A 26,236-nucleotide genomic window follows, 5' to 3' on the forward strand; every position below is an offset into this window, starting at 1 on the left:
AGTTGCTAAACTTTAGTTGGTCATCCTGGAGGAAATATCCATGTACATTCAGTGGTTTTATACTATGCCTGTAATGCACATGAAGAATCCAAATAAACTTACTTACTTACTTACTTGATAATAATAATACGAAAAAGGAGTGAAGGACTAGAGAATTTGAATTACCGAGATGTAAGCGAAACGCATTTCCCTTTCCACACGGCACAGTCACACACATACTACAGTCACAGTCTGTCAGAGACTGTCACGTGCTGCACTAACTTTACTGCGGGATTCCTTTTCCTGCTGTTCTTGTTGATCAAAGGTAAAGTTACATTCCTATGACTCTTACAAAAGTATTTGTTTTATTGAGAGACCCCGTTGTCCTACCATTTATCATTTGTTTGTAGCAACTTTTGCCAAACCATTTGCTGGAGGCAAGGAAGACAGTAGCTGACACGAGAACATCACATCGCACCGATCATTAGCTATTTCCGGTATGTGTGTTCTAATAAACAAGTTTTGGTAAATTTTTACATTAACAGCAACAGCTCACTTCTGGATTAAAGTAATGTTTTCTGGTAGATTTCGACCTGTTACGAATGAATATGCATTTAATTTCCGTCGCAGTAAACCCTAACTTAACTAACATAGCCTAGTTGAGGCAACACGCAGCACCACTGGTACGTCTTCCTCAAAACAAAATTAACTTTATCTAACACAATTAAAGGGATCTAACCAAAGTAAACTAACCTAACCTGACTGGCAGTGCTAAGAAATTTATGTAAATTCATTACCTTATTCCTTTTTGTAAAATCTGGCGATACAATTGATATAATGGAGGTGACGCTTTGCTCCAGGCAGACTGAATTCAAATAGAGTTATGTATGGGTATGTATGGGTTTAAATTAGTGTGAATGAAAAGCTCTATTAGATGAGAAGGGTAACAAAATCCATGTGGCTGTTGGTTTAAAATAAAAATAATATCCAAGTTTTGGTATCCAGTACGAATGAGAGGGTTTTTAGAAGAACGGTACTGGTGTGGCAGTTATTTATAATAGGTCAGTGTTTCCCCCACTCTCTCCCACCACCCACCACTTGATATTCTGCTTTCTTCTAAGATAATCTATCCTACCTGGGGGATGGCTGCGCTCCCCCGGAACATTATTCAGACCCCACTTAAACCTAACCTAACGAAGCACCTGAAAAATTAATCGCTTGAATTTCTTCCACACTGCTGAGTGCTATTACAGCTATACTACATGCCTGCTGCACAATTTATCTATGGTTATGGCAAGGTTACTGAGCATTCTACATGATAAGTGAATTATGTGCTTGTATCTGATGTAGCTGTATTGTAAAAGGGATTAATTTTCATTATAATTCCTTGTCAGTAAATCATGACATGCTTACATTTGGTAGTATGTTCACTGTACTATACTGTTATTGACTCATATTGATGCTTTTGAAAATTAACACATCATGCCAGAAACAGAGTTTGGTCAGGTTGAAGTTAGGTTAGAGTAGATTTAGGTTTTAGTTGGGTTAAATTGTTTGCTTTTGGTTTAGTTGGTGGGAAAAGTGAAATTATGCATTTCTTTAAAAGTTTAAGGAGAAACCATATATGGTAAAAAAAGTTTTTACTACCTACATAATCATAGTTCACTCTGGAAGTGATTGAGTGCTAGAGAAGAACAGGTAAGAAGTTTTCAACCTGTTAGCAATATGATTCCCCAGAACATAAACAACAGTGGCCAAGCTAGCATGCCCCCATTCCCTGCTGCTTATACGTGGCCCTATTGCTTCCTATAATAATGATAGTTTGAGTGATCCTTGCATTACAGGTCCAAATGCCATAAGCTGCAACAAATGCACAATCTGGTTCCACCATTCTGCTATGTGCCAAGGCCTACCTGATTACCTTATCACCAGTATATGAGAGTATGGTGGAATTGGTATTGTGTTTATTTGCACTGAGTGTTGCACCAGTAGCAATAACAACAGTGATGTCTCTCAGTCAGCTCTTAAGCAATTTTTCCAGACAATAAAGATTCTTACTTCCCAGTTAGCTACACTACATCTAAACAGTTTTGTGGATATGGGCCCAGCTCCAGGGTTTAATCCAGACTCTGCACCAGACACACAGTCACTCTTCTACTCTGATTAGGGAGGAGACCAAAGAGATTGAGGAAATGCTTAAGTACAGGCACTCCATAATTGTTAAGGGCATCAAGGTTCAGTCATTTGATCCTATCAAGCCTATGTTTGACAGTGTCTGCTCTTACTTTATTGGTGTGCATCAGCAAGGAAAGACATATTTTTCACATTGAAGTTGAAACTGATAACTCTAGAAAAATCTTGCATCAACATCAGGACAGGATTAACCTTGAATGTGGAGTTTACCAGGTTCGCGACAGGTATCATGCACTTATCTGTTACCATTGTCAAAGGTATGGTCATACTGAGGCAAACTGCAATGCCAAGAAAAATGGTGAGCATCCCATTTGTTTTAAATGTGCAGGCAACCACAAGTCCAAGGACTGCACATCTACAGAGAAGAAATGCATAAACTGTGTGAGGTTTAAGAAACAGAATACTGACCACTCGGCAAATAATAGTTGTTGTGTTGTGTTGGAAAGTGAGATTGACAGGATCAGAAATATTACAGATCATGGCTACTAATGCTGTGAGCTCTATGTTGAAATGTGGTTTATTAAATGTCCAGTCAGATGGAAACAAGACAATAGAAATCAGAACTTTAATTAATGATGAGAATCTGGATATTCTTGCTTTGACTGAAACATGGCTGAGTGAATATAATACTGCGAAAATTAGAGAAATGACCCCTGACACTCATAAATTTGTGCACATACCAAGGAACACGATGCAGACCCATACAGACTACATGAGCCAAAAAATAACCTTGACATGGGATGTCGAGTATTTGCAAGATGCACACCAAGAATTTACAATAAACTGCCAAGTAATATTAAAGGTTGTGCCAGGTTCGATATCTTCAAAAAAAAAATTGAAGACATATTTGTTCAAGGAAGTTTATGATTTTAACGGCATGGAAATCAAAGACAATTATGGATGCTAGTTGCTTTTGAGGGAGGCTCTGCTGAGCGCTGCCTCGCAGTGGAGCGGAGTCTTGAACAAACACCCCAAGTAACAAGTAAGTAAGTAACAATAACAAGCATCTGCAAAACAGTTCCTTCTCTGACACATTTATCAGTCTTGATGTAACATATAAGCTGCGAGCTCAGAGCAAAACGAACCCAAAGAATAACCTTGGGCACAAATGCAGCATTACAGTCTTCTAGTGCAATGTGAGATTCCCTTCCCACCAGCACTGGCACTCCAACCTCTGGTAGTGCAAGTGATAGTTGGACTACCATGCCAGTTGTAATACCTAATTGAAACAATTAAGTCAGTAGTGATCTAGTACTAAGAAAGTTTCTAAATCTTGTATAGTTTTTACAAAATGAATAGTATATAGCAACATATATATATATATATATATATATATATATATATATATATATATATATATATATATATATATCGGATATTTAATTGAGTACAATTTAGGTATAGTGGTACCTCAACAAACGAATCTAATTCGTTCCGTGACGATCATTGTACTTAAAAAAAATCATATAACAAATCAATTTTTCCCATAGAAATTAATGGAAATAGAATTAATTCGTTCTTGTGATATGAATTTACCCCCAAAAAATTAACATGCTTTAAATACCAACCAAATATAGATTTAATATAAGATAAATACAATGTTTATTGTATGCATGATATAAATGAACTATATTGCCCAAAATAACAACTTAACCCACAAAACTCAGAACAAATTGATAGACGTTCATCATGCAAGACTCAGGGCACGTCGATAGACGTTTAGACTTTTTACGGCTATGTTTTGGCTATTTTCTTCCCGTTTTCTTTGCTTGTGAGCTGGCAACACTCATCAGGAGTAAACATATGCTCTATGTCACTGTGTCACCAACGATGGATGGTGGGAGTGACAATGATTTCACTGTGTCTGATTCTGCCACCTCTCCTGTGCGCCTTAATTCTATACCTCGGGTCTCTCGCCATGTTACGGGGAGACAACATTTGAATGAGAGTGGTATCAGAACAGGATAGAGAGAAAGAGAGAGAGAGAGAGAGAGAGAGAGAGATACAAGGGGCCCGTTTTCTAGTGCTCTTGCCAAGGCCGCTGAACCCGATCGGATGCAAGGCCTCGTAAACTGATGATACCACCTCATTCAACCTGTGATATTTTGGTAACCATGACATCTAGAGACTTCTGTTTTTTTTGCATTGCAAAGAGGAAGAGTTGCTTGTGGGCAGAACACCATTTGTACTCACTCGTTTATCGAATTTCTAAGTGTAATCAGTATGTGAATACAGGCTATTTTGTGTGTTTCTCGCCAAACTTTCACTTTTGGGACCCATGATCACCGGGCCTTGAGTTCACAAAACTTAAGAAAAATACACACTGCCGAGGAGCACAGACACATACATGCACAAAGGATGAACAACGATACACAACTCGGGCTGAATGTTCAGGTGGACGCGGGTAGCCGAGCGATTGCTGTGCCACCTACCGATGGCTATTCGTATCTTAAAAATATCTTCGTATTTCAAGGCGTAAATTATATAAAAATTTTCGTCATATATCAAAAAAATTGTATATTGGGGCGTTCGTATCTCGAGGTATTACTGTATATTTTTTGTAGCAGACACCTGGGTGAATAAATGAAGACAGGCTTGGTTATTACCAAACAAACTAGGCTCTTTAGTCTCTATTAACGGCTATAGTGTAATTCAATCTGACACTAGAAGAGATTTCAAGGCATGGTAGTATTTGCATTTAGATTTCATCCTGATGGCACAACTGCTATCACATCTGTCTCTAAAGCTGAACTTTTCTCTCAAACCTTTGCTAACAACTCCACCTTGGGTGATTCCTGCTCCCTCTGACTATTTCATGCCTACAGTTAAAATTCTTCGTAATGATGTTTTCCATGCCCTTGCTAGTATAAATTCTCAGAAGGCTTATGGACCTGATGGAGTCTCTTCTGTTGTTCTCAAAAAACTGTGCTTCCATGTTTGCACCTTGTCTGGTCAAACTCTTTCAATTATGTGTATCAACTTCTATCTTTCCTTCTTGCTGGAAGTTTGCCTACATTCAGCCTTTTCCTAAAAAAGGTGACCCATAACATACTCCACTACCATCACCTCCTCCGCTTGCTACCTCGTTCGCCACCTCTCCACCTCCCCTTCCACGTCATCGTCTCATGAACCTTCCACGCCACCGTCTCATGAACCCTCCACGTCACCGTCTCATGAAGCCCCGCTACTGTCCCAAGTTGGATTCACGCGGCCCCATTTGACTCAAGCGGAAGTGTTATGCGAGCTCCCGGCTTTCTGGAAGTCAGTCGAGGTCAAGGCCTCAACCAGTGAACACAACGCCTTTTGGTCTACCGTGGGATCAACCATCACCCAGCACTTCACCACTGCGACACCTCATAAGTATCACTTCCCCTCGTCCGTTTTTTCTACATTGCCTCCATATAGGATTAGTATTATTGTTAGGTATTAAGTTGGGTTCTTTATTGTTGTATTTATTTATGTGTTATATGTATATATGTATGTCATTTTCATATGTTTCATGTTATATCTATGTGTATGTCAGTTTCATTATTGGGTTATTAAATAGCTTTTTAAGTGTCCCCTTTGCATTTCCTCACCAGTTGAACCTGCAGTGTTTTTTTTTATTGTTATTGTTCACCGGCTCCCGATGCCAATCTTACCAGTTTAACCGGTGAACGTAACAATTGGCGACCGTGACAGGACCATTATAACCCATGTTCAGTGTTCCATTTTTCCAGTGACTTTTTTCTGTGATTACATTATTTTTTTTGTGTTTCTGTGGTGTTGTGACTTTGATGTGTTTTTTTTTCTGTGACTTACTCTGCGTGTGGTTTAAATTTACCTTTGTGCGATCAAGTGGCTCCTTTTGGGTTAAAAGTGCTTCGTGACTTTCATTGGTATCGCATAGCAGTGGTAGAGCAGGAAACCAGGTAGAAAGGCGTGTTCACCGATAGCACTTATCTCTATTTTTGCACATAGGCAGGTGTGTAATAAGTGTTATCCAAGTGTTGGGATCATCATATGTTCATGCGAACCCTCAATCCCCTCACTTCGCGGATCATTTTTCTCGCTAGTTAGAATCGGCCATTTTAACTAGTCTCTCAGACTAATCCGCCTCCTTATCAATAACAAGTCTCAGTACAATTCGCTCCTCACTCTCAAGTCTCGTAACTAGAGTAATCCGGATCCCTCTTAATGCCGTAATTCTCTAGTTTACCCCCCTCATTAGTGATTGTACTCATAAGTGTTTACTTAAGTATAATCTAGGTAATTTCCAAGGTTGCCTTTATTATCACTCTGCCAAGTTCCTCACTTAAGTAATTCGCTTATCATTTTTTTTTTGTTGTTTGTTTAACATCTATTTAATATGGCTTCCGCTCAGTTTAACGTTGAAGATTTTTGTGCTGACCCTTCTCTGGAACAACTTAAAGGTGCTAATATAAAAAAGGACCAATGGAAGACCATCGCTAAACATTTTGATGTTCCCATCACGTCTCAGATGACTAAAGAGGTCATTAAGAATGTAGTTGTTGAACATCTAGTGCAAGAAGGTCAGTTGCTAGGAAATGCCATAGAAGAGTTAACTCCCATGTCAGCCTCTACGAGGACTATAATACACAGTCCCCAGGAAGAACAGGATAAGAGTAGGATAAGTCAGTGGGAAATTGAGAAGCTTAGACTAGAATACCGGATGCATGAAAACAAATGCAACTACAGGCAGAAAAGAAGAGAGAGAATTACAGGCAAAGAAAGATGAAATGCAACTACAGGAAAAACAAATGCAACTACAGGCAGAAAAGGAAGAGAGAGAATTTCAGTTACAACTTAAAAGGCAGGAGAAAGAGTTAGAAATTCAGGAGTTAACCCTACGAAATGACGCTAAGTTTAGAGGGGAAGAAATAGATATAAAGAAAAAGTTAGCAAGCTTTAATCCTGCTACAGCTGCTCCGCTAGTTCCCCCTTTTGATGAATCTGATGTTGACGGGTCATTTCGCGCTTTTGAGAGCATTGCTAATAGGAATAAATGGCCCAAGGATCAGTGGGTGTCTCTCCTTGTCCCTAAGCTAGTAGGAAAAGCTTATAGGGTATACAACGGCCTTAGTGATGAGGTAGAATATGAAGAGATCAAAGGTAACATTCTAGACGCCTACTCTATCACTTCTGATGGATACAGACAACAGTTCCGAAAGTATGTGAAACCAGACTCTCACACCTATGTTGAATTTGCTAGTGAGAAACTAAGACAATTTAAGAAATGGTTAGCCGCCCTTAACATTACCACCTTTTCGGAGTTGCTCAATCTAATGGTCCTGGAAGAATGGAAGAACAAGTTACCCTTTAATATTCTGAGGCATGTGGAAGAACGGGAGAGAGTGATCTTATGTCTGCCGCTAAAGTGGCTGATGCGTTTGCTTTGTTGATGGGATCCCTGGGTAGTAGAGGTCGTGGTTCACTATCTAATGTTAGGTCCTCCTTTGGGGAAGGTTTTGGGGGCGGGTGGTAAGCCGACCGGATTCTCGCCAAATGCATATAATTCCCCTGGTGTACATACTGTAAGAAACCAGGTCACACGATCCAGAAATGTAGACACCCAAATTGCAAGGCCTCTCAACGTCAACTTTCTTTTGTGGCCCCTAAACCTAACACATTTGAGAACAAGAAACCAGTGGCCCTAGCTAACCCTGTCAACTCTCCTCTAGAACTTTATGACTCGTACATGTATCAAGGTAAAGTGTCCCTGACTGATGGTAAAGACAAGGCAATAAATGTCAAGGTTCTGCGTGATACAGGTGCTGCCCAATCCATCTTAAGGGAAGATGTCATCCCTAACATCAAACAGGCTTTCACTGGGGAGAAGGTGATCCTTACAGGTCTCGAATCACAGCTCTCCTATCCCTTGGCTAATATTAGCTTACAGTGCCCGTTCATTTCAGGAGAGGTTGTGGTAGCCATTAAACCTGGTGAACTGCCAGTACCGGGGGTACATCTTGTACTGGGTAATGATCTTGCGGGTAACTTGGCTGTTCCAAACTTAATTGTTCTTGATTCTCCCTTAACAGAAAGTCCCACTAAGACCCTGGACGAAACATCCCTCACTTCTTCCCAGTGTGTGCAGTCACCAGGTCTCAGTCCAAGTCCCCTGCCCTTTCACCACCTCCTCCACCAATGATTGCCTCTACTGACAACTTGTACAATAACATCATTTCAAAGGAGAATTTGATTAATGCTCAGGAACAGGATCTCACTTTGGCTAAGATCAGACATGTTGCCAGTGAGACAAAGGATATGTCTAAATTGCCTTGTTTTTATTATCAGGAAGGAGTCCTGATGCGTGCCTACAGACCTCCTGAACTGAAACAACTAGACACCTGGTCAGAAACACATCAAGTTGTCATCCCTTGTCTGTAAGACCAGCCATTATAGAACTAGCTCATGATGGATTGTCAGGTCATCTAGGCATCCAAAAACCTACAAGAAGGCTCTTCAACATTTTTTTGGCCAGGAATGAAAAAGGATGTGTCACACTATGTAAAAACATGTCACATATGTCAAATTGTGGGTAAGCCTAACGAACGCCTTGTGCCAGCTCCTCTGACGCCTATTCCAGTTCAGACGGAGCCCTTCGAAAAGATCGTTCTAGACTGCGTAGGGCCCTTACCCAAAACCAAACGAGGGAATCAGTATTTGTTAACCCTCATGGATCCCACTACCAGGTACCCTGAAGCATTCCTCTTAAGAACATCACATCAAAGACCATTGTAAAACATCTAATACATTTTTTCACCTCGGTAGGAATTCCAAAACAAATTCAGTCTGACAAGGGTAGCAATTTCACTAGCAATTTTTTCCAACAGATAGTGAATGAGCTAAACATCGACCATGTTACCTCCTCGGCTTACCACCCCAATCCCAAGGCTGTCTGGAGCGGTTTCACCAAACATTAAAATCCATGATGAAGAAGTATTGCTTGGAGCATCAAGGAGACTGGGATGAAAGTATCTCTTTCCTTCTCTTCGCTTTAAGAGAATCTCCTCAAGATTCTTTAGGTTACTCCCTTTTGAATTACTCTATGGTAGACAGATCAGGGGGCCTCTCAAAATATTAAAGGATCAATGGTTTACTCAAAATACTCCTTCAAGCCCCAGTGTGTCTGACTACATCAGTAACCTTAAGAATAAAATCAGTGAAGTCAGATCTTTTGCTAAATCAAACTTCCTCAAATCTCAAACTAAAATGCAACAAAATTCTCTTCCCAAATCTGTCATGAGAAGTTTCAAACCAGGAGACAAGGTTTTACTTTTTCTCCCCACTCCAGGCAATGCTCTTCACAGTAAGTTCATGGGACCTTATGTTGTGGCTCAAAAACTAAGTCCATTAAACTATGTGGTCCACACTCCTGACCGTCGTAAGGATTCCCAACTAGTTCATATTAATCTAATGAAACCTTACCACTCCAGAGAACCAGAGGACGACTTGTCTCGCACTGTACCTGTATGTCTGGTAGGGAAGGAGTCTGGTCCTGTGCCCCCCGAGGAAGAGTCCGACATCGAATTCCTCTTCTCGTCACCTAAAGGACGCCCCTCAAACAGCCAAATCATGTCCAACCTTGATGAGGTGTTTCTTTCCTTAACACCTTCACAACAGTCTGATCTTAAAAAGTTATTGCTAGACTTTTCAGAAATCACAGGTGACCTTCCAGGACTTTGTACTACTATCCAACATGATATAACATTAATATCTAATGACATCAAGCCTATAAGACAACCAGCCTATCGCATTTCACCCATTAAAAGAGACTTGATGAAAAAGAGGTAGACTATCTGCTCTGTCATCACCTTGCAGAACCTAGTATATCCCCTGGGCTTCTCCTGCCTGTTAACATCTAAGCCAGATGGTAGTAGTCGATTTTGCACCGAATACAGGAAATTAAATAAAGTGACGGTGCCAGACTCCTACCCATTGCCCTTGATAGAGGACCTTATAGATAGTATAGGAGTAGCCAAATTTGTAACCACTATAGATTTACTTAAAGGTTACTACCAGATTCCCTCTCGGACGAGGCCCGAATAATATCCGCCTTCATCACCCCCTTCGGGCTATACCAATACACAGTGATGCTCCCGCCACCTTCCAGAGGGCTATAAATTACATCATCCAGGACTTGGAGGGAACATCTGCCTATCTGGACGACCTGGTGGTGACTTCGGACGACTGGGTGACACATCTGACCCGTCTCCGGAGGCTGATGGATCAGTTGCAGGAAGCCGGTCTTACAATCAACCTGGCCAAGTCCACCTTCGGGAAGTCTACGGTGGTCTACCTGGGACATGTGGTGGGGAACGGCAAGGTTCGCCCCAAGAGAGCCAACGTGGAGGCCATCCTTGGCTTCCCTGTCCCTACCACCAGGAAAGCTCTCATGAGGTTATTGGGGATGGCTGGTTTCTACAGATGATTCTGTAGGAACTTCTCCACCCTGGCTGCCCCCCTGATGGACCTTATCAGCACTTTCGTCCCCTTCCACTGGACCCCGACTTGTGACCAAGCCTTCCAACATCTCAAGGCGTTCCTCTCCTCGGAGCCACTCCTGCCCCTTCCATCGACAAGTGGACGCGAGTGGAGTTGGAGTGGGGTGCTGTCCTCCTACAAGCAGACCCCACAAGCGGCATCCTCCATCCCATCGCCTATCACTCCACCAAGCTGAAGAAACACCAACTCAACTACTCCACCATCGAGAAGGAGGCTCTGGCACTCGTCCTGGTGCTCCAACGTTTTGAGTGCTACCTTTATCCTGGTGCTCAAACTACGAAGGTCTTCACCAATCACAACCCTCTGGCCTTCCTTCATGCCATGAAGAACTGAAACCAATTCATTCTTAGGTGGGCCTGGTTAACTCAACCCTTCAACTTGGAAGTCCACCATACCAAGGGGGTGGACAACACCATCGCCGACGCCTTATCAAGATCTCCCATCTCACCTCCTTCATGAGCCCATTACGGAGGTCTTAGGGGGGAGGAAATGTTACGGCCCGCCTGTAACATACTCCACTACCATCACCTCCTCCGCTTGCTACCTCGTTCGCCACCTCTCCACCTCCCCTTCCATGTCACCGTCTCATGAACCTTCCACGCCACCGTCTCATGAACCCTCCACGTCACGTCTCATGAAGCCCCGCTACTGTCCCGAAGTTGGATTCATTCGACTCAAGCGGAAGTGTTATGCGAGCTCCCGGCTTTCTGGAAGTCGGTCGAGGTCTAGGCCTCAACCAGTGAACACAATGCCTCTTGGTCTACCATGGGATCCACCTCACCCAGCACTTCACCACTGCGACACCTCATAAGTATCACTTCCCCTCGTCCGTTTTTTCCACATTGCCTCCATATAGGATTAGTATTATTGTTAGGTATTAAGTTGTGTTCTTTATTGTTGTATTTATTCATGTGTTATATGTATATTTGTATGTCATTTTCATATGTTTCATGTTATATCTATGTGTATGTCAGTTTCATTATTGGGTTATTAAATAGCTTTTTAAGTGCCTCCTTTGCATTTCCTCACCAGTTGAACCTGCAGTGTTTTTTTTATTGTTATTGTTCACTGGCTCCCTGATGCTAATCTTACCCGTTTAACCGGTGAACGTAACATCATGCTAACTGCTCTACTGATCTAGCTAACTGCTTGCCTCCCCTCCTTCTGTGGCCTTGCTGTACAAGGCTTTCTTCTTCCTCTCAGCCCTATTCTGTTCAACTCTCTAGTACCAGAGTCAACCAGTATTCCCAATCATTCATACTTTTCACAGGTACACTCTGGAACTCCCTGCGTGCTTCTGTATTTCCATCTCCCTACAACTTGACTTCTTTTAAGAGGGAGGTTTCAAGACATTTTTCCGTCTTTTGGATAACTCTTAATAACTTTCAGGGAACTGGCAATCCAGTGGGGCTTTTTTTTTCCATTTTTTGTTGCCCTTGGTTAGTCTCCCCTCTTGCATAAAAAAAATAAAATCTGTTTTATCTAATTGCAGTAATGCTAAAGCATTACACATCTGTTTGATTTTAACTTCTATTTAGTGGTGGTTTATTGCCCTTGTGCCCAGTGCACATAAAAACATATATGACATTTAAAACTAAATTTACTTCTACATTATGATTTTCTTTTATATCTTGCTTTTTAATTGAATTTCCAACTGCATAAAACATGGAAGATGTTTAAAAACTAGATTGAGTTGTACTTCATTGTAACTTTCTTTCCTAATTTTACTGCGCTGGGCAACTGCAGTACAATAAGATGTTGGACTTGTAACTGAAAGGTTGTGTTTTCAGTCTCCTAATTCAGCAGTCCAGAAGAGTGGCACCTTTGCTCTGTCCCATTACAGTGACTCTCCACTGCTTGTTTATATGCATGTAGCCTTATCAGAGAATCATTGGCAACACTGATGATATTTTCCAGTGCCACCAGCAGGAAGATCAGCACTGATACACCTTTTCAAGAGTCTGATTTCATTTAATTTTATTGTATTATATATCTGTTTTTCTGTGATGTTTATACTTGATATGACTTGATAACTTATGTTTTTACATTTCAGAATGAACAGTTTTCTTTTTCTTTTTTCTTCTTTTTCTTTGATATTCCACTTGACTAACTATTTATTATTATTGTTATTATTATTATTATTATTGTTGTTGTTGTTAGCTACTGTTGTTGTTGTTTTTACTATTATTGTTATTATTATTATTATTATTATTATTATTATCATTATTATTATTATTATTATTATTATTATTATTATTATTATCATTATTATTATTATCATCATCATCATCATCATCATCATCATCATCATCATCATCATCATCATCATATTATTTATTATTATTATTATTATTATTGTTATTATTATTATTATTATTATTATTATTATTATTATTATTATTATTAATATTATTATTATTATTATTGTTATTATTGTTTTTTTATTCTCTCTCTCTTTCTCTGTTGTGGAATGAACTGAGCACATTGCATTGTGTGACAGGAAATTGTTTTGAAGATTTACTTTACTACTATCATAATTATTTCTTTGTGCAGTGCTGACTAGTAGGGTCAATACAGGCACCAAAGCTCAGGAACACAACAGCCCTGTAACACAACACGCCATTGCCATCAACCAAAGACAAGCCAGCATTTATCTCAAGCTTCCTCATCATGGAAGAAAAGAGCCTTGAGGAGTTATTTATTGTGGAACCAGACTTTTGTCCAGCTTGTGGTGCCATTCTTGCATTACCAACATCTGGCCCTCTCATCAAGTGTAAAGTCTGCAACTTCAACATACGTATTGAAGGTATTTATGCTACAGTACTTGTTTTGGTTGCATCACATTTCCTGAATATTCTAGAGAATGGCTATTCAGTGATGATTAACTTGTAGAAGGTTAAGGTTATGAACCCTGTTGCTTTATATTTTGATTTTATTGACATCCCTAACAAGTACAATACATGATCCTCCAACAAGTACATGATATTGTTGGTATGTAGAATGTTGTAATATGAAAAGCTCTCTGTATTCTGTGAATTTTGTATGTAGTAGTTTGTAATTATCGTTGTTGGAAAACTTAGTTGTATGTTGAATGACAGAACAAATAAGGCCAATCATTATCTGTCTTGGTTGTTGGTGAGCTTTGCAACTTAACTAATAGCATATGGTGCACACACTCAGTGTTTCCATGATGCTCACGAACCAGCACTTGCATGTCCATGCAAATCTTATTTCCATATATGTAAAGAAGCTTTAGTTTATAATTCAATACTGCCTTATTGCTAATGTGAAGGGATGAAATCATATTCATTTTTCACTATTGGTATGTTTTCAGTGGAGGTGATCAGCACATTGTCTGGTCAGAAAGAAAAGAAAAGAAAAAAAAAACTTATTTTATATAATCATTATGTATTCATTTTTATTTGTTTATCTTTTTACTTTGTAGAAAACTGATTAGAGAAAAGCTTAAAATTGGAACTCAGTTTATTTTACTCAAGTGACGAAATGTATTAGGATAATGTGCTGGCTTACCCAATCATATATTAGAAATTGACAAATGATGCATGCACAGAACAGTCAGTGGGGAAAAAAAAAATGAAAGAATAATGAGTAAATAAGGATGATTATTCCTTTTACTACAAAAGTAAATATACAAAAAGTATAGAAATGAAATTTTAAAATTGTTATATCTGGAAGCTCTAAGTACTGTCCCCTAGACCAAGGAGGGTGATCCTACCTAGCCCTGCCCTGCTCTGGGTGGTGAGTAGAAAAGGGAACACCTAGCCTACTCTAACTTAGCAGGAGACAAGGGAAACCCAGAATTGCTGTGGGTTGGCAAATAATGGTGGTGGAGAAAGGAGTACAGTAAGCCCTGCCTGCACTTGGTGAATCTCAGCTTGGCAAAATTCACTTTTGGCAGCAGGGTGACCACGGACCACCGAGTGCACGCTGAGTGATTTGAATTCAAACTTGGCGGCCGCATGGTGAACCACGCGGCTCCCCTGTGACATCAGACCTCTCTCTAAACCTATCAGAATGCAGTGTGAGAGTCCCCTTCAACCATTTTGTTTGTTCTGTTAGTGTGGGAACAAATTCTGGCAATTTACCGCAAACATGGCCTTTACCAGCGCAACAGGTGGTACCGGTGGGGATAAGGACAATGGTGGTGGCGGCAAGGACGAAAATGGGCAAGGGAAATGGGTGGAAAAATGGGAGTTACAGCCTTTATATCATGTCTTATTAGCTTTATTTATTGTTTACTGGTCTGTATTGTACATGTGTATGTGAAGGCAAAAGATTTTATTTCAGCTCAAAAGATGGTATTTTAGGGATCAAAAGAGGGACTTTGGTAATGACCAAAGACTGAATGAAGCATTTTTTAGGCAATTTATATGGTATAAAGAACTTGTGCTTGGCAAAATTTGCATTTGGCGGTAGTTTCGCCAGACTAATTAATTCGCCAAATGCAGGGGCTTACTGTATGGGTGCTCTGGTGTGCTCCAGGGAGATGATGAATGTCAACCCAGCAGATTGGTAGTTATGGTTGCTTCTACATTCTAACGCTTTTGACCTTTTCTGGGGAAGTCATAGTTGCTATTTCTGCATTCTATTTTAACTTTCTGGAGAAGGCATAGTTGCTGTTGTACTGACATTTAGGGATGAAGGCTTGTGACCACCCCATCTCTCTGACATACCACTACCAGTCAGTGTTATTCACTTTGTACCCACTCACTGTGTCTGCTGAAGGGTTGAACACCAGGATGGGCATGTGGGTTAGGAATCAGGGTGCAATAACAATGCCTGACCTTGCTTCTGGCTGGAACTAGGAAAGATAACTTCCCTGACTGGGTAGTCCATGTATTTCCTCCCCTTCCTCTGCAAGGATTTGGTTCTTTTGATTGGTTGTTTCTCCCTCTCAGAACTACTTTTCTTTTTGTGCTTTGTCTCCCATTTTGCTGATTCTGAACTCCTCGGTCTGCTTTTATGAAAATTATTACAGTTAATCCTTTTCTAAATTAACTCCCACTTTGAAATCAATGAGAAATACTAGTGATTCGTATTAGGAGTGTGAAATGGAACTGCAGTGATTTTTTGAGAAACTATAGAAAATAATCCTCATCCCAAGAAGTGCAATATAATAATATGTGTATTTTTGCATCACATTGAAGGTACAGGGGACCCTCAGACTTCGAACACCCTGGATCTTGAATAATTCAGAATTCAAACAAAAAGTTCATTTTTACCCCTAAAGATCAAACAAAATTTGGACCTCGAAAAACCAGAAGGCAGCCAAATCCACCTGAATCTGGGTGACACTGGCACCGTTGGCGGGAGGTAAAAATCAGTTCCCTGTTTGTTTTGGTTGCACATTGTTGCCTCAATCTGATTCCCAGCTGGAGTCAATTTTTCGTTTGACCAGAGTCACTTAAACAGGTAGGATCAAATGGTTTAATTATATTTCTACAAGTACATACACTGATCTCGTAACTAACAAAAATATTTCTTAACTACTGTAGTGATAAGGTGTAACAGATGTGAAACAAAACAAAGTTTTCATTGAAGTTGTATTGAGATGTAGCCTCAAATACAAAGATTATACAGAAATAAACATCTGTATTAGTACGTACATAATGCCAAGCAAGCCTTGGCTGATGAGTCAATCCAGCCCCTCCACGAACGTAAGGTGTTCTCTTAAGTACGAGTATTATCAATAATAGTGAATAGTTTTGGCCTGAGTGGCACCCTCCCTCACACACACCATCATCTATGTGTACCATGAAGCTTGCCACTAAATGGTAAATACTGTTGATTTTAGTTGAATTCATATTTGCTTAGGTAAGACTCTAGGGTGTTGGAATGGATTAAAATGACTTGTATTGTTTCCTATGGAGAAAACAGTTTTAGATCTTACAATTTGGATGTTGAATTACCTTCTGGAATGAATTATATTCAAGGTCCAAGGGTCCACTTTACAGCTGTAGGAGAGATAAACAGGTGGTTCATTACCATACCACAATTTTTGGCTTCCTTTTAATTCTCCCTTTAAAAGTTATACTTAATGTGTACTTACCACTTGTTACCTTACAGCTGCACTATCTTCCATGTTGATGCATATGTGGTTATGTTACTTTAATATCTTTCTCCATTTTAGCTGAATTACAGTTTTAAGCTTTATGCCTAATAATTTCTACTTAATAGAAGAAAGTAAAATAACTGGATTTTCGTGACTAATGTATTTTTTAGGACTATTCTTCCTTCTACCGAAAACAAAAGAATTATTGACAACCTGACCAGACAGGCACAAATCACCTACACTGAGAATATACCAACATTAAAAAATAATTTTCTCTTCACATCTGCAATACAGCAGTAGCAAAGTAAAAATTACAGTAAAAGTCTGTTAATCTGACGAGCAGGAGACTAGGAGTGTGTCGGATTATTGGTTTTGTCGGATTATCAGAATGTACCCCTGAAAACACTATACATTAGTAATAAAGTAGTAAGTAATAAAAAATGAAGATCCAATATGATGTGAGTTATTTTCCTACTCATCAGTGACTGAAGCCACTCCCAGGTTCTCATGTTCCATGAAGTATTATGGTTTGGCCCTCTCCGAATGTTTCATGCCCAACTGGCAAAAACTGCTCCATTTTGGCCCTTTCTTATCTGTTGGTAGGTTCAGTCCAGCCGATTGTTTCTCACCAGCAACATCAGTAGTCTGTATGCCATGATGCAGTTTAAAATTTAGCAGCCAGCCATCATGTACTCAGAAAATTGTTTGGCTTTCTCTGTGATCAAAAGTCCAGAACTTGGTTTGTCTTCAACATGCCTGTCCATGAACCACTACAAATTACACTATTAGTGATGTAGGGGAGCATCTGCAGCAACATGTACTTCCTCCCTTTGCTGCTAGGGTGCTTCTGGCACCTGGTTTGAATTTGTGTAGGTAACTAATTTTGGCCTTGAATAAATTTTTTCACTACACCTAAAAAAAATGGAATTATTGAGAGATTTGAAATATTGTTGTTCAGATTTACAGACTTTTACTGTATTTATTTTAAAGCAACAATCTGCCAAATCCTTGGTCCTGAGATTTCATCAAAGTGTCTTAAAGAACATGATTATTTTGTCAGGCTCTCTCTGTTTTGATTACTCAAAAGAATTTGTAGATTCCTCTCTGTTCAGTTGTGTTTTTGTGGCTGCCCACAGTGCTGCTAGGACACACCACCACCTCCTCCTACCAATTCAACCATCAGGGGGTGTATTCCTCCTCTAAGAAGGGTCCTCAGGGTGAGGAGGAAGAGGAGGAAGAGTATGGCCAGAGGGATCCACACCGAGAGTGTAGCAAGTGTGGGCACATGGGCATGTCATACACCACTATGCAGCTGCGCTCAGCAGATGAAGGACAGACCATCTTCTACCTGTGCCCAAAATGCAGGTATGAAATGACTGATTTATGTATTGGTAATGTGATGCATTGATAAGTGAGGGAGTTCATAGACAAATGAACTGTTGGCTAAACCAATGAAAATTGAACTGGTGATGTGGACAGAGAAATACACTGGACTGATATTGCCTTCATTGATTATAATGATGACTTTTTAGATGTTACTGTCCCGTAAGCAAATTTGGGGTGGGTTGAGTCAGCCAACAAGTCTTGCTGACACATAAGACTAGGCTAACTGATCTCATGTTGGTGAAGAGTGGACCTGCTATCTGTATGTCGTGTTATAGTTGTGGCGTTTGCACTTTCTTAATGCCCGGTCACTCGGTAGTAAGTTTAACCTTACAACAGTTAATCCACTGTTTCAGACACCGAGAAGTGGAGAATTCATAATGAAATCCACAACAACTTTCATGTTTGCATATGGAGACAGTGCCAGCATCCTCAAGATTCACCCTGGCTCTCATACTTGGTAAAGTGATAAGTCCTGTTGTTTTATGATGTTACAATATACAGTATTGAGAAAGGTATTTCAATCTATTCTGATCACCTACTTGAGATGGAAGTATCCTTGTGAAAATAGCCTTAGGATAATCTTCCCCCACAAATCTTACATTCATTAAGGCCCATTCACATTTCAGTGCCCGCTCTGTGTTTCACTGTCAATGAATAAGAATATTACATTGAATTTGGCTGATGCATTCACATATGTTTGGTGCAGTTCTATGTTTTGACTCTGTCAGTTCTGTCCCCATTACTTGAAATTTAACATCGTTGCCAGGATTTCCTTCACTGTTGACAGATGTCAGACAATTGCTGAGTTTGTCTACAAAAATGCATGATGAAACTTATTGAATTAATTTGGAGTCTTGCTTTGCATGATTTGCCATAGCCAAAGTGTATAGATGGCAGTATTTGGAAAGAAGATTGTTCCATCACTAATGAACTCCTTGTACAGAGCAGCAAACTTTCCTTCACATTGTTTAATTCCACACTTCATGTACCAACTTTCTTTTCATTAGCTTATGCTCAGCCTCTTTCTCGTCATGAAAATATGGAAATCACTGCTTATTCAACATCTGGAAACTTTACCATCTTGAAAACCACTGATCTTGGGCAGGACGAATATATATATACAGGTGTCATTGAAGCATCACAGATTTCACAGACAGAACTGATATAGCACTGATATGCATTTGTGAATGAGGTTTCAAGAATTAATTTGAGTTGGATAACTGTACAAAATATTAGTGTGTATCACCTTAAAATGTTTAATTTCTATGATTGGGTTGCCCCCGATAGACTATGGAAGCAAATGGCTCCTGACTATTCAATGAATTGATATGCTTGGTGTTTATTGTGGCTTTACTGGTGTTTGACATGATTCCTTGCCTCTTGTCCCAGTGGTTAGGATAAGGTAGTGATGCAATTGGTGGGAAACCACCACATAATTGTCTTCAAATCAGTAATATAATTTAAGTCTGGCAAGTTTGTGTTTTAAAACTAAAACAAATAAAGTAAAAGTTAATTATACAAATGTTGGAAGTTTAACAATATTACTTTATTAACATAACGTAGAATAATAACATATATTGCATCCATCCACAAAACATTTGCCTTAAAAATGCACTTCTGAACTGAAGTCCAACTTTCATCCACACCCCATAACTTTAATGTCAGAGGAATTAAATATAATTTTTCCTCTAAATTGTATGATACACAGAAACAGAATACCTGTACGTACAACAAGGAAAATAATTGTTCATCACATTACAGTTGAAAAGTGGAAGGCTGTAAGTAATAATCTGCATAAAAAATAAACTCTTCTCCTCCTTAATTAAATAGATCACAAGGGCACCCAACGTGACCCCTGATCCTCTCTTGCTCCAGCATTAACAAGTATCAAAATGTCTATATACAACAATAAGACTGATTTAAGCTGTTCATTTTAACTTTTCTCCAGCTCACAACAGGTCCTTCTTGCATAACATAGCAAATCTAGTGTTCACACTAGATGGGTGCATTAAGAAGGAGTTTTCTGGACTAGTCTGTGGGAGACTAATGACAGGAAAAATGAACATCTTAAAGCTGATGAATCCCTGTAGCCATCTTCTGGTCTGAGCATGTGTCAGAAATAATCCACAGTAATAACAGCGGCAGTAGTAGCAGCAGCTACCCATGTTATGCACCTTGTTACAGCACTTCTGGGAATGACTGGCTCTATACTGTTGTCTTAGGTCCTAACATTTCAGCAGGCCTGACCAACAATACAACTTGCATAGCAGACTTGGCCAACAAAGCAGTGGCTGAGCCCTCTAGTGCCAGTTTTGCAGTGTAGAAGCCACTTTAGGATATGTAACACTGGTCCTACATTCTTGCTGAGTATTTGGGGTGCAGGGCGCTTCTGCAAAAAGCTGGTAAGGGAGTCGACGTGTGCAGCGAGAGGTTGTTCTGGCAGTTACTGTGGGACTACAGTTACTGGGAGATGAAGAGAACGCAGAGGGCATGGTAGGTAAGGTTTTGCAAGCAGTAGAAAAGGAAGGGCTTCTGGAAGAGGTGGCAACCATAGACAGTCCTGCAGTACAAGGGGAGGAGGGAGAGGTGGTGGTGATCCATGGGTAGTGCTGCCACGTGTCTCATGACAGCAGTGCACGAATCTCCTTGTGGACGTGACAGAGGAAATCAACATAACTAGGAGTGCCATACAAACCCTTGTCTTCCACCAGATAATTTCTCATCACCATCTCGTGCTTGCCTTGCTGGGGGACTACAAACATCTGTGGGAGGGAAAAGGTGTGACTTTTTACCAAACCTGATAGGCATGCTTCAATAATTACAGGAGTGCTGGATCCTCAAGTTGGAGTCAAAATTTGTGGCATTTTAAAGATTTGTCACCCATACTTCTTATTTCAATATGCATGTTAAATAATATACTTATGAAGCCACCTCAATGAAAGAGACTTTATAACTTGTAAACAAACTGCACTGGTGAACAGTTATGACAACTGTTCATCTTTGCCAAATTTTGATTTCAAAATGATGTACAAATATGTAGGAAAAATAATACACATTAGAACATACAAAAATAAGGAATGCTGCAATAAGCCATCAGGGCTACATATAGTAGTCCCTGCCTCTTTCCACCATCAACCTCATGCATATATTTGACTAATCTTTTAAACCTCTGTATTGACAGCACTAACAGCCTGATTACTTAGTCCATTCCATTCATCTACTGCTCTATTCTAGGCTCTATGCATTACTTTCTTAGAAAGAGATTGGAGCTTCTTCCTAAATCCTTCTCATACTTTTCTAAACCTTATTGTGCTTGTTTAAATGCTTTCTAAATGCTTTCTAATATTCATTATTGCTGACTCCATTATTTTACGTACAATTGAAGTTAAGCTGACAATTCTATAATTAGATGTTAAAAGTTTTATTTTCTTTGCTAAAGATGGGTATCCACATTGCCAGTATCTTACCTGATGTTAAAAGTTTTATTTTCTTTCCTAAAGATGGGTATCCACATTGCCAGTATCTTACCCAAGTCCAATGATGTCCTAAAGACACAAACGAATGGTTTGTTCCTTACATACTCTTCGTCTGGTTCGTGTAAATTTTTAAAAAATTTATTAATCTTCTTTTTTGGCCTATCTACTGTTCACCATCTCCTTAGTTATGGAATTATCTGTTAACTTCTCATTCTCCTTTGCTCTCAAAATCTGGTTACTATCTGGCATTTCCTGTATGATTTTCTGGAGTGAAGACAGTTAAAAAATACTTATTCACAATTTTACTAGTCTCTTCCCCAGAACTAATCAGCTGCCTTTAATTGATCTTACTTCGCTATTCTTTCCCCTATATACCTGATTAAATCCCTTGGGATCAATCTCTGCCTGGCTGGTTACCTTCAACTTGTTTTTAGCTTTACTCAATAACCTTCTGATTATTTTAACTAATGAATTATATTGTGGCCTTGAAACATCTTCCCCTCTGCCTTTAATCTCTGATTTTTTACTTTTCTTTAGCTGTATGTAGTATTTTAAACTAATAGTCATCACTTATGGTCATTTTCTTGTGATCTTATTGTTCTTTATTAGATATCTGCTAACTGCCCAGTATGTAATCTATCAATGATATTTATACAATTTAATAACATTTTTCTTTTTCTTAATCCAAGCATACCTCTAAATCATGCTGCCAATTCTCACCTCCTGCCTGCCCTTCACTCTCACACCTCACCTCCCTTACCCAGCCTTATCTTTCTCACCTCTGTCCTGGGGCTTACTCGACCTTCCCCCTCTATCCATTTCTTGTCAGGTACTTGTGTTTTTACTTATAATAGCTTCATCCCATTTTAATTTCTACCTAATTTCACATTGGTTGCTGATATCTAGCTACCCTTCAACATCTACCTGCATCGCTGCTGCTTCCCTGTTTTTTAGAATTAAATCTAGAATGTTATGCCCCTTGTGGGTTCTAAGAGTACCCGTTTCAAAAAATTGTATCAAGATAATTTTCAGACTAGATAATGCCACAAGAACATACAAGCATCTCAAGACAAGGAGAGTAAAAGATAAAATATCTACCATTAAACACAATGTATCACTAGACCTGACTAAAAGCAGACACCTACCCTCACATGTTTCTTCCTTTGGCTCCGTATTGTGGCCACGATATCTCTGACCCGCCTGGAGGTTGCGTTGTCTCTCTCGGGCAGCTCGGCCATCACTGGATCCAGCTGGTGTGGAGCAGCCACACCGAACACATCTCCCAGCCAGGAGGAAGGAGTGTTGGAGCCAACCCACACAAACATTTGCAATCCATTCTCCAACAAGAAGACGCCTTCAGGGTGCAGCTTGTCATATGACGTGCGCAGTGGAGCAGGCAGCCCTGTGCTCTGGATACAGTTTTAATATTGTAAAATTAGCAAATGTATGTGGGGGAGGAAGAGATAGAGAAATTTTGGCCAAGATAGTTACAAAGAGTTGCTTAGGAAATATGTTAGCCTACTGTTAATGTCAAATACAGTAATACTCCGCTTAATGAAAGTTCATCTAACAAATTTCTGGTTTAAAGTACTATATAGCGTTAGACCAAAAAGCCCCCATAATGTACAACCACATCCGTTTTATAGAATTTTCTGGGTTTGAATTTGCTGGGTGAGGGACTGAACACGGCAGCTTCGCTGTGATTAGCTGGCTTCCTGCCTCTGTCTCTAGTGTGTAGCCACTAAACTCTTGTACCACCCGTGGTCTAATTCACCATATATCATCTTATACAGTGCAATATATTATTCATCTTAGCATTTTATACCACTTGATATTGTGTACAAATTGTTAATGAGAATTATTCCATTAGTTGTGAATAAATTGTGTCGTACTAGACAAATAGTGGTGTTCCATCTCAAAACATTTATCTGACATTGGCTCAAAGCTGTAAACCCCTCATTCACTGTAACTTGGTTGAATTTATACCGGACATACGGTGTACTCTATGTTTGCGCTTTTAAGGGTGCAAATCCTTATTTGAAGTGGAACTGCGAATGTTTGAACAAGTGCATTATTCCAATCTGCGGTTCAACTGCTGCTGTGTGGCTGCGATAGTGTCAGCTGGAGCCTCAGTGTCCATTGTCCAGTGTGTGGTGTTGAGTGATTACTTACAGTGTTGTTTACAGTAGATGTCATATATTAGAAGACCTAGACATTAGGTAGGGACTTTACATGAATTCTCATGTTTCCATTGTACAGTAAGCTCCCACATTAAGCGATCCTATTAGTCTGCTGAAATCATTGCTAAATTGGAATTTCGCCAAATTTGAATACTACTTTAAATAGGGAAAAATACCAATCAGTCTTTCACCTGCCCAAAGTCCCCATTTCGAGTCCCCATTTACAGCTGCAACATCGCCACCTTCACGAGAATCAGCACCCCCCGAACCACTAGTGGAGGCCATGGTGATAGCGAAACTCGCTAAACAGCGAGGATGGGAGCACAAAAAATTAGTTCACACGCTGGATTAACACACACAATAGCTCAAGTGTCGAGCGGGAATGCCAGAGGCACTGTGGGGCTGACGTCACGGCCAAACAGACACACGATTGGCTCAGAGCGAGCAGGAGGCGGGACAGTGTAGCGCGGTACATTCGCTAAATATGAGAGAAAATCGCTAAACTTGAGGGCTTGGCCTTTTTCCAGACAGTCGCTAATTAAGGGTTTCGCTAAGCTGGATTTCGCTAAATTCGGGGGCTTACTGTATTGTTATTTTCTTCCCTATAAACTTGGGGATACTTGGTTATTAATGATACAGGTACGTATATATAATTTGTTTTAACCCATGTGGTATGTTGGGGACCAGCCCAGAACGCATCCCCCCTATTTCCATTATTTCCTATGGGAAAATTACGTCCTCTTAACGAATTTTAGTTCTACAAACAGCTTTGACACCCCCTATCCTGTTCGTTAAGTGGAGTATTGCTGTACAGTGGTACTATCACGGAATGAGCTGGCAACTACAGATTGTGTGTGACACACACACACACACACACACACACACACACACACACACACACACACACCGTGTAGTGTAGTGGTTAGCACGCTCGGCTCACAACCGAAAAGGCTTGGGTTTGAATCCCGAGGCAAATGGAAAAGCCTCAATGTGTAGCCCCTGTTCACCTAGCAGTAAATAGGTACGGGATGTAACTCGAGGGGTTGTGGTCTTGCTTTCCCGGTGTGTGGAGTGTGTTGTGGTTTCAGTCTTACCCGAAGATCGGTCTTTGAGCTCTGAGCTCGCTCTGTAATGGGGAAGGCTGGCTGGGTGACCAGCAGATGACCATGGTAGTGAATTACACACACACACACACACACACACACACACACACACACACACACACACACACACACACACTGCACTGCCAAGTGTATGAGAGAGAGAGAGAGAGAGAGAGAGAGAGAGAGAGAGAGAGAGAGAGAGAGAGAGAGAGGAGAGTTTTGCTAGATTGGCAACAGTGTATATCTGACTCAGGTCTGGAGACTGCTGGTATCCTACAAACCATGCCAGGTGAGAGCCCAATGACGGGATGGCTATACTGCAGTAATGCCATCAATTCTTTCAAAAGAATATCATAGAAGAGGAGCAGGAGGAAGAGGGAGACACGAGTGAGGGAGAGCAGGATGAAGATTCAGATGCATCAAAAAAAGTGATAGCGAGTGTAAGGAAGTGGTTTTGTTGTGTTACCTGGTAACTTGTAAATGTAATGTACTTAAAAATAAAATAAGAATGTGTATTTTTATTGTTTCCATTTTCCATTTTCTTTCTTTTAAGGTTTGAGCAATTAAATCCCCAAAATAGGCAGTTTCTCCTAGTGGCCAGGAACATAATCCCCTCTTTAGCTTGACCAAAGACAGAATACGCGATCACTCAATAGCCAGTAAAACAATGTAAATGAGATTACTACATTGTCTATGCTACAGATGCATCATGACATTATACATATATGTGTGTGTATTTACCTAGTTGTAGTTTTACCTAGTTGTAGTTTTACAGGGCCTGGGCTTTATGCTCGTGTGGCCCCGTCTCCATATCTACACTTATCCAATCTTACTTTAAAAGTGTGCACACTCGTTGCAGACACTACTTCTTCATCTAAACTGTTCCACGTCTCAATACATCTCTGCGGGAAACTATATTTTTTAATATCTCTCAGACATCTTCCTTTTCTCAGCTTTTTACTATGCGATCTTGTGCTTTGGATGTCATATTCTTCTCTCAGGATCAGTTTCTCATTATCCGCTTGGTCCATTCTGTAGATCAATTTATAAACTTGTATCAGGTCTCCTCTCCCCCTTCTTTGTTCCAGGGTTGGTAGATCCATAGCCTTTAGTCTCTCCTCATATGTCATCCCTTCAAATTCTGGAACCATTCTTGTAGCTATTTTTTGTAGCCTCTCCAATTTCCTTATGTGTTTCTTTTTATGAGGGGTCCACACTACTCCTGCATATTCCAATCTGGGTCTTATTATAGTACTTATCAATTTCTTCATCATTTCTTTGTCCATGTAGTGAAATGCTACTCCAATATTCCTTAGCAAATTATATGTTTCTCTAAAA

The 26,236-nt window shown here is 40.0% G+C and overlaps 2 protein-coding genes across 6 annotated transcripts in view; one reads left to right on the plus strand and one right to left on the minus strand.

Annotated features, from left to right (window-relative positions):
* The first annotated feature begins 117 nt into the window (after positions 1-117).
* LOC123498822 (DNA-directed RNA polymerase I subunit RPA12-like) lies at positions 118-25,413 on the plus strand. 4 transcript variants are annotated; one of them, XR_006672802.1, is made up of 5 exons: positions 148-304; positions 13,234-13,486; positions 17,890-18,118; positions 18,493-18,596; positions 25,152-25,413. XR_006672802.1 is itself a non-coding variant. In XM_045246261.1 (4 exons), exons 2-4 carry the CDS (start codon positions 13,351-13,353, stop codon positions 18,515-18,517), a joined length of 390 nt encoding a protein of 129 aa, XP_045102196.1. In that variant the 5' UTR covers positions 118-304; positions 13,234-13,350; the 3' UTR covers positions 18,518-18,654. The 4 variants fall into 4 exon arrangements, 3 of the variants coding, with proteins under 3 accessions (XP_045102196.1, XP_045102195.1, XP_045102197.1); XM_045246261.1 differs by lacking the exon at positions 25,152-25,413 and having other exon boundaries at positions 118-304; positions 18,493-18,654; XM_045246260.1 differs by lacking the exons at positions 148-304; positions 25,152-25,413 and adding an exon at positions 390-476 and having other exon boundaries at positions 18,493-18,654.
* The window catches only part of LOC123498817 (protein transport protein Sec24C-like), a 40,716-nt gene continuing 34,143 nt past the window's right edge, over positions 19,664-26,236 (minus strand). For both annotated transcript variants that reach the window (XM_045246247.1, XM_045246248.1), the window contains exons 8-9: positions 22,761-23,024; positions 19,664-20,901 (exon numbers count right to left, since the gene is read on the minus strand). In XM_045246247.1, the coding sequence (XP_045102182.1) occupies positions 20,761-20,901; positions 22,761-23,024 (405 nt within the window). In that variant the 3' untranslated portion in view covers positions 19,664-20,760. The remainder of the gene's footprint in view (positions 20,902-22,760; positions 23,025-26,236) is intronic.

This window comes from Portunus trituberculatus, chromosome 48 (assembly GCF_017591435.1).
Source record: "Portunus trituberculatus isolate SZX2019 chromosome 48, ASM1759143v1, whole genome shotgun sequence".
NCBI classification, from domain to species: Eukaryota; Metazoa; Arthropoda; class Malacostraca; order Decapoda; family Portunidae; genus Portunus; species Portunus trituberculatus.

Excerpts from the sequence above, each read along its gene's own strand:
- LOC123498822 (XM_045246261.1), top strand. The coding sequence starts at position 13,351 with ATGGAAGAAAAGAGCCTTGAGGAGTTATTTATTGTGGAACCAGACTTT. Across the intron at positions 13,487-17,889 it reads CTTCAACATACGTATTGAAG|TGCTGCTAGGACACACCACC; the intron begins GTATTTATGCTA and ends GGCTGCCCACAG. Across the intron at positions 18,119-18,492 it reads TACCTGTGCCCAAAATGCAG|ACACCGAGAAGTGGAGAATT; the intron begins GTATGAAATGAC and ends CCACTGTTTCAG.